The following is a 9466-nucleotide window of genomic DNA, read 5'->3' on the forward strand; positions in this document are numbered from 1 at the left end:
AACTAATTGGCCCTAGGATCACTCACTCATATAAATGACACTATCATATTTTTCATCTCTCAAACTCACTAACACTCATAAGACAAGGGAGAGAATTTTCACATTTCAAAACATACACATTTCATTATTGAACACATACATTACATAAGGCATATATGTCTTTATATAGACAAAGTTTCATACTAAAAGTTCATGATTCTACTAGCTTCTTAATACACATACTTATCCAACTTTGCTTCTTACTTTGACTATTCAAATAAGTAATTTCTAGCACATCTTGAAAATTCTTCATTAAACTTAGTCATCAATCTTGAAGCTTCCAATGCACTTCATGATTCTTCTAGTATGGAGGTGATGAGTGCAACTTCCTTTTAATTCCAATTCAATTTGATTTTGAACTTCTTTATTGTTGTAGAATGTTGTAGTTATACTACTCTCTTGAATGTTCTTCAAAAATCTTCAAGCTTCTAACATTAGCTTCTAGCAATATCTAGCCAATTGATTATTATTGTATTCAACTCAAACTTTGCTTCTTCAATTCTTTAACCATGTTTCATGAAGCTTCTAGTCCATGCAAGTTGATTTAAAATTTTAATCAACAAAAATCTATACGAATTAATATATATGGATGTTTCTTCTGCTAAATATCAGAATGTTTATTTTTCATACTGAATGGATGTTCTTTTATATATTTTTCGTATTTTTTTGTATTGCAAATGTAAATGTCTCTATTTCTTTAAAAATTTTATTTTTTTAAATTTTATAGATATTTAATTATTTTTGCTAAAATATAATTGGATGTTTCTTTTGTTAAGTATTAGGATGTTTTTTTTCATATTAAATGAATGTTTTTTTTATAATTCTATAATTGTGTAGTTTGCAGTCTCTTTAATCATCAAAACGGCACCTAATATTGGAAAACGCAGAGAGCAACATCTGTAACAAAAAAACATGAAATAAAAATAAAAAATAAAATTTTATTATTTTCACTTTTTTTTATAAAATTTAAAAATAAAAAACACTAAAAATAAAATAAAAATAAAAAAGCAAAAGCTGCGATGGGTTGGGCTATAGCTGTGCATGGCGGCGCCCGCGACATCTCCCATTCACTGCCACATGACCGCTGCCAGCCCTGTGAGGAAGCCCTCCGCCACTGCCTTCAAATTGGCGTTGAAGCTCTTGAATCCAATTCGCCTCCTTTGGACGTGGTTGAGCTCGTGGTACAGTAATAACTGTAACGGTATTTGTCTTCACTTTCATCAAAGATCCTGTGATCTCATGCTTTTACTCTTTTGTATAGGTTCGTGAATTGGAAAATATTCCGCACTTTAATGCTGGTAGGGGTTCTGTGTTGAGGGCGTCGCGGAGAGCATAGAAGTCGTCGGCGCTTCGCAAGAGAGAGATCTGTGTGTGATTGTTGAAGGTGGATAGGTTAATGTGAGAAAAAAGAGGAAGATGGATAGGTTAATGTGAGAGAGAAGATGAAGGTTTTTATAGGTTTTAATTAGGTTTACTTAATCAATTTTAAATTTTTTAAATTTTGAATTTAAAAAATTTAAAATTAATTATTAATATAAATTAATGTAGTTTTGTTTAGTTTTTGGCTGATCCCCTTTTGGTTCCACATACTTTTTCTTATTTTTATAATTTCTTTTATTTTAAAGTAATGAGTAAAAATGAGTATTAAGAAAAGATGTTATCTACTTTAATGCAAAGAGTTAAATTAAGGAGTTAACGTTTTTCAGTAAAAATTTTATCATCAATAATAGATATTTTTTTGAAACTTTTTTTGTTTATAGCCATGGGTCATAACCATATTTCTTTCATACAAATATGTAAATGCCCAATTGCCCATTTAGGTTAAGGATAATACTGAATGAAGAGGTTTTGTGTGAAAAGAATGAAGATGAACGTATATATTTATTTTTAAAAATTAATAAAAAATAAAATGACATATTGTCTTAGACAGACACCTAATTATTTATGAGAGTAAATCTTTATCTTTTCATCATTTTACTTCTTCACCATAGTATGCACTTTAGCATATGCCCTAGTATATTCTTAAGGCAGGTTTTTGCTAAATTCCGTATTCCATTGACAATTCATCAAAAAAAAATTTGGACATGAAAATTCATCAATTAATAGCAATGAGGATAAATAATTAAACAAAAATGCTATTTGTATATTAATATCAGTCACGAAAATTAGTCACTATGTATTTATATATGAATACATATACTGTTTAATTTATTTTTAATATGTATTTATATTCTAATATATATTTTATACTAGTAACTAATTTTAATAGCTGATTTTGGTGTGTACCTAACATAGTTGATAATTAAATATTTTTTTTGGCTTCGTTGGCGTTTTAAAATATATTTCCAATAAAGAGTTTGGTTACAAGAAAAATTCAGTTTGTGGGTTTCAAAATCTAAATCCTTTCCCTTTATATATGGTCTGTTATTCTGTACCCAAAAATTTTGTTTCTCTTGGACTTATAAAAAATTGTTTAAATTGGGTTTGGAGTAATCCTAAACTTTAGTCGCTGAGCCTTAATGGGCTCTATATACTACACTAGTGGAATTAAGGCCCAATACTAGTTTACTAAGTTGGATCAGAAGTTCAGTTTACTAAGCTTCAAATAATTTGTAAACAAAAAAAAAAAAAAAAAGAAAGTGATTCCAAATATGATATTATTTATTATCTGCTGGTAATTCCCGCCTCGTAAACCAAAAAAAAAAAAAAAAGAAAGTGATTCCAAATATGATATTATTTATTATCTGCTGGTAATTCCCGCCATGGGAAGGTAACATATGTGCAAAAGAAAGTGATTCCAAATATGATATTATTTATTTTTTGGACAATTTTTTTCTCTATTTATACGATGACCTTAATTAAAACCTAAGTGTTCTCAATATAATGTAATTTTTTTTCTCCATGATATAATGCCATTTGCGATCCTATTCAGCTATATGCTTCATTATTAATAAAGTTGTTGTGATCAGGCAACTTAATTATAATTAATCCTTTAAATCACAATTTGGAACATGTGTAAAAGCATATGCAAGGCTACAAATTTGCATTGATCAGAGAAGAGGAAACCCATTTAACCATTTTTGAAGATATTTGGATGCAGCTACATGCATAGCAAAATACATAAAGATAAGTCATTGGCATCAAAAACCTCATTGGATGCTTAATTAAATGTGTGTGCTCTCCTATAAGTCCTATACCTAGTCCTTTGAAAATTAAATTTCATGTTGCCGAATTTTGAAGGAGTGAATACCCATCCGACCCCTGACAATTACTTTAAAAGGACTACAAAATTCTCAAAACAAAAAAATACTTAACCCAGTTCCTGATCTCTTTTTAGATTGATTAGTCCCTGTACCAACAAAAAAATAACATTAATTTTTTTAGTACAGGAATTAATTAGTCCCATAAAAGTAAAGTTCAGGAGTTAAATTAAATTTTTTTTGTTAAGAGTCTCGTTGTCTTTTGAAGTAATTGTTACGATTGTTTAGAATTTTTTTTCCAATTTTCGAAGGCCTTTCATATAATAATGGACATCATTAAATTTATTGCTTGCTGCAACGTATTGCATACAACTTATATTGTTAATTAATTTACAATAAATTAGCCAGTAATAAAACTGAATAAGATGCTAAAGAGGATGGCAATTAAGTTCAATTGTTAATTAGCTTAACGAAAATATTTGATAACAAAAAAAATTAGACAAGTTAGAATTTATTTTATTTAGTATTAATTAATTGTTGTAATAATTAATAAATATTAAATAAGATAAGTTCACGAATTTTTTTACCTCTATAGTATTATCGTTAACTTAATTAGCTATTAGCTTACAATGAAAAGATATATAGAGATTTTGTTATGATTAACATATGTAAGAATTTATAGATGCATTCCATTTGTATATACTTCTTGTTGTAGGCATATTGATATAAGAAAAAGTATATTTTTGTACTTTATATTACTGAATATGAGTTTATAATGCATCAAATCAATCCAAGTCCAATGGATTAGTAAAAGGTTAAAAGAAACTGAAGAATATATTGTTAAAAGAAAAAAGTACAAAGAAGAATCCAAAGCATACACAATCCTTAAACACTATAGTTCACATAGCATATTATTAGGATGTCTTTTAAATACTGCAGGGTTGAATTTTCAGGTAAATTAAAACTGGATGTAGTTTAAGAATCCTATACTGTGTGTGATTGCGGCTAGGGGTGTTATCGGTTTGGTTTGATTCGGTTTTAGATAAAAAACTAACCGAATCAATCTATTTGGTTTTCACAGAATACTAATTAATCGATTTGTTGTTTGTACAACAATTGAACCGAATCGAATCGAACTAAAAGTAGTTTGGTTCGGTCGTTTTTTTGTTTTTAAATTCTAACTAATAGAAAATTAATCTCAGTAAAATGATGTTCAAAACAATCAATAAACTGAAATAACATTACATTACATTTAAATTCAACACAATTTCAACTCATTCCAACAACTAAACATAAAACAAACACATTTGTTAAGTTTAAAATTTTCATTTCAATGTATTACTAAGCCACTTCTTCAGTTCGGTTTGGTTCGATTCGGTTTTTGCCGAGCCAACCAAAAATCGAACCGAACCGATCGGTTTAATTTGAAAAAAAACAAAAAAAATCGATTTTTTCGGTTTTCTATTCAATTGTTATAAATTTCGACTCGATTTTGCGATAAATTTCGGTTCGGTTCGGTAACTTATACCCCGAATTGCGTGTATGAATAGTATATAATGACAAAAAAATCTTAAATTAATTTAGGTTAGTCTAATAATCAATTTACTAATTTATTTAAATAAATATTAAAAATTAAATATTATTTTATGTATATAATAATTTATTAATTAATATTAAATTTTTAAATAGAATTTAAATTTACAGTGAATTAATCTTACTCACAGGGAATATCATGCGAAGCAATATATACCTTGAATTTGCAACACTAAGCTAGCTAATGCATAATATAAGGTAAGTGGCATTTTTTTTCAACCTTGAAAGGCTGTTTTGAATTAATACCGGTTAACGAAATCAATCAGTTACAAACTGAATGAGAGATGTTTGATTGCTATTGAAGAGTGCTACACATACAAGTCTTTTTGACTTACAAGTCTTACAAATTACTATGCCTTTTAATGCGTTATTCAAGGTTTCCTATTTTCAAAGCGCTACAACTCACAACGGTTCTTCTTCTTCTTCCTTTTCCCCTTCCTCTTCGTCTTCTTCTTCTTCTTCTTCTTCTTTTCTTCTTCCTCTTCGTCTTCGTCTTCGTCTTCGTCTTCTTCTTCTTCCTCTTCCTCTTCCTCTTCCTCTTCTTCGTTTTTTTTTTCCGATTTTCATGGTTTCTGAAATCAAGCTTTGAAAACGTTTTGAAGAAGAAGAAGCAGCAGAAGATGAGGAGAAAGAGAAAGAGTTCTAAATTATGCAACAAATTTTGAGTGTATTTTCTGTAATCATTTAGGTGTATTTTTGTAATGCTTTGGGTGTATTTATGTAATCCTTTTGAAGATAATGGAACTTCAGAAATACACCCAAACGATTACAGAAATACACCCAAATGATTATAGAAATACACCCAAAGGATTACAGAAAATACATCCAAACGGTTACAAGAATTCACCCAAACGATTATAGGAATACACCCAAAGGATTACAGAAAATACACCCAAAGGATTTAAGAAAATACATAATTCAAAACTCTTTCTCTTTCTCCTCCTCATCTTCTGCTGCTTCTTCTTCTTCAAAAATGATTTTACCATGAAAAATCGAAAAAAAAAACGAGAAAACAGAGAGAAAAGACGTAAATGAAGAAGAAGAAGAAGATGAAAACGAGGAAGAAGAACGTGCAGAAACGAAAGAAAAGGAGAAGAGTAAGAGGAAGAAGAATGTGCAGCAAGAAGAAGAAGAAGAAGAAGGAAAAAGAGAAGGCAAGAAACAAAAGAAAAGAAGAAGGAGAAGACAGAGAGGAAGAAGAAGAGAAGAAGGAGAAGGCAAATAGTTTTAATTGAACTTGTAAGGCATACAAGCGATTATCGCTTGTATGTGAAGAATTACTCATTGCTATTATGCCACCTATGATTTATATCGTATTTTATTTGTGCTCAAGACTTTATATATATCACGCCACCATTAAATAGCTTATTATGAGAATTAAGATGGTTGGAAGTATAATTATTTATACTTTTTTTAACAATAATTTAAGTTTTTTTTTATTTTCTATGATTAAAAAATTTTAAATTTGATATTTATTATTTTAATAGAAAAAACCAATATAAAATAAACTAAAAATAAAAGAAAAAGATCTATTCATAGAATTCGAAAAAAAATATACTTCAAGAAAAATAATTTTATGACAATAATAATGGAATCTATTTTTTTTTACTATATCAAATTCAATGATACTCTATGATAGTTTCAATCAATTCTTCTCTTTACTCCTTATATTATTTCTGTTGGGAAAACTAAACACAGGTTTAAAACAAGAACCTGTCTAACAGTGAAAGCACCAGAAATAATTTTTTCACAACCTGTGCAATTAAATGGGCAGCATCAAAGATACTCCAAGCAGCAAATATAATGGCAAAAATTAAATAATCAGACACCAGAATTTTAACGTGAAAAAATCTCCAAAAAAGAGACAAAAAACCCACGGAACCTAGTCAAGAAAATCTTCCACTATCAGAATAATGGGTACACAAACAGTCTTCCTAGTGACATTAGGGCATCTCAACAATCAACAAAATACATCATCAAAACTGATGGAATCAACATAAACCCTCCACAAAGTGGGTATCTCAAATCAGGCAATAGAGAAGGCAATACAACAAATAAGTTATATCCTAATGTTCATCTCTACACCAGGAATAACATACTAAAATTTCATAAGAAATGGAGCAAGTTTACCAAGTCAATGTGAATAAGGTTGGCTTGCCCTTTTCCCCCAAATTTCTCTTCTCCTTCGGCGCTGTTTTTCCTTTCATGCAAGAGAATGAAGCTTGTTGCTTTCTTTTCAAAACATAAAGAAAGGTTCTCTCTCTCCCGTGGCCTTTTTAGCCACTTTCTTTCTTTATTTCCCTTTTTTTTGTTTTTAAAAACTGTGGGCCCCACTTGGTTGGGGACCCACCAATCCCCCTCACCAACTCAAGTGGGGATAGGCTGCTCCACTAAGCCCGCCTTCTCTTTGCAGGAATCAAACTTCACTGCAGGTAAATTTTTAGTCATCATATCTGAACCATTATCATCAGTATGGATCTTCTCAAATGCATATGACTTCATCTCAAGCGCTTGACGTATCCAATGATACCTCACCTCTATGTGCTTCGATCTGGAATGAAACGTCAGATTCTTGCTAAGATGGATAGCACTCTGATTGTCACAAAATAACACAAACTTCTCTTGATTGATGCCTAACTCTTGTAGAAATTTCTTCATCCACAAGAGTTCCTTAGAAGCTTCAACAACAGCAATGTATTCTGCCTCTGTAGTAGACAAAGCAACACATTTCTGAAGTCGAGATTGCCACGACACAGCTCCCCCTGCAAAAGTCATCATATAACCAGAAGTAGACTTCCTTGAATCAAGATCCACAGCCATATCCGCATCTGTGTAACCATCCAACACAGGTTGGCCACTCCCATAGCATAAACAAACTCTGGAAGTACCATTAAGGTATCTGAGAATCCACTTCACTGCTTGCCAGTGTTCCTTGCCAGGATTAGAGAGAAACCGAGTAACAACTCCAACGGCATGAGCAATATCCGGCCTGGTGCAAACCATAGCATACATCAAACTGCCAACTGCAGATGCATATGGAATCTTCTTCATTTCCGCTTTCTCTTTCTCACTTGTAGGACATTACTGCGAACTCAGCTTGAAATGACTAGCAAGTGGAGTACTAACAGGTTTGGAATTACTCATGCTAAACCTCTCTAAAACCTTCTCAATATACTTCTGCTGTGACAACCACAGTTTTCCATTCTTCCTGTCACGAGTAATACTCATGCCAAGGATTTTCTTTGCAGGACCCAAATCCTTCATAGCAAAGGATCTGTTCAAGTCTTTCTTAAGACTTTCACATATAAGCTCTTCTTCAACTTGCATACAAGGTGCTCCTTTCCTTTAACCTCGAAACCCTCTGGTTGCTCCATATAGATTTCTTTATCTATGTCACCGTGAAGGAATGCAGTCTTCACATCAAGCTGCTCAACCTCTAAATTCAAGCTAGCCGCCAATCCAAGCACAACTCGAATAGAGGACATCTTCACAACTAGAGAGAAAATCTCCTCAAAATCAATACCTTTCTTTTGCTCAAAGCCTTTCACAACCAATCGAGCTTTGTACCTTGGTCGTGAGACATTTTTATCCGCTTTCAACTTGAACACCCATTTATTCTTGAATGCTCTATTACCTTTCGGCAACTTCACCAATTCAAAAGTATGATTCTCATGCAAGGATTTCATTTCTTCTTGCATGGCCTTCAACCAATCTTCTTTATGCTCATCAGACATAGCTTCCTGGTAGCTCTCTGGCTCTCCAGTCTCAGTGTTCATCACATACTCATGAGGAGAGTATTTCTGAGAAGGATGACGCTCTCTAGTAGATCTTCTCAATTCAGGCTCAACTGGTGGTTCAGGTGGAACTTCAACATCTGGCACCTCAGGTTGAGGTGTAGGTTCATCATGCAAATCATCACCATCATTATCAACTTGTACATCTCCCCCATCAACAGGAAGTCTAGTGGAAGGACCAGGTTCATCATCAACAGAACGTCTAACAGTTACTGTTGGCTTATCTGTCTTCTTGAGATCTTCAATAGTTTGGTCTTCAAGAAAAATCACATCTCGGCTTCTAATTATCTTCTTACTCACCGAATCCCATAATCTGTAACCAAAGTCTTCGTGACCATAACCCATGAAGATACACTGCTTTGACTTTCCATCAAGTTTAGACCTTTCATCTCTTGGAATGTGAACAAAAGCTCTGCAGCCGAACACTCTCAAGTGACTATAGGAGACATCTTTCCCTCTCCAAACTTTCTCTGGAACATCACCATTAAGTGGAACTGAAGGAGAAAGGTTGATCAGATCTACTGCAGTCCTCATCGCTTCACCCCAAAAGGATTTAGGCAACTTTGCATGAGAGAGCATACACCTGACTCTATCATTGATAGTACGATCATTCTCTCAGCAACTCCATTATGTTGAGGAGTCTTAGGAACCGTCTTCTCAAGCTTGATCCCATGTCCTTTACAATACTCTTCAAATTGACCCCTGTATTCACCACCATTATCTGCTCAAACACATTTCAATTTCCTTCCTGTTTCTCTTTCAACACTTGCATGAAAGTGTTTGAAGATTCCGAGCACCTGGTCTTTAGATTTCAAAACAAAAGCCCACACTTTTCGAGAG

General features: G+C 32.3%; 1 protein-coding gene across 1 annotated transcript in view; it reads right to left on the reverse strand.

Annotated features, from left to right (window-relative positions):
- The window catches only part of LOC107490892 (uncharacterized), a 1527-nt gene extending 1374 nt beyond the window's left edge, over positions 1 to 153 (reverse strand). The window contains exon 1 of the mRNA XM_016111699.1: positions 117 to 153. Coding sequence (XP_015967185.1) covers positions 117 to 153 — 37 coding nt within the window. The remainder of the gene's footprint in view (positions 1 to 116) is intronic.
- Between the last annotated feature and the right edge of the window lie 9313 nt (positions 154 to 9466).

Source organism: Arachis duranensis, chromosome 5 (assembly GCF_000817695.3).
Source record: "Arachis duranensis cultivar V14167 chromosome 5, aradu.V14167.gnm2.J7QH, whole genome shotgun sequence".
Taxonomy (NCBI): Eukaryota; Viridiplantae; Streptophyta; class Magnoliopsida; order Fabales; family Fabaceae; genus Arachis; species Arachis duranensis.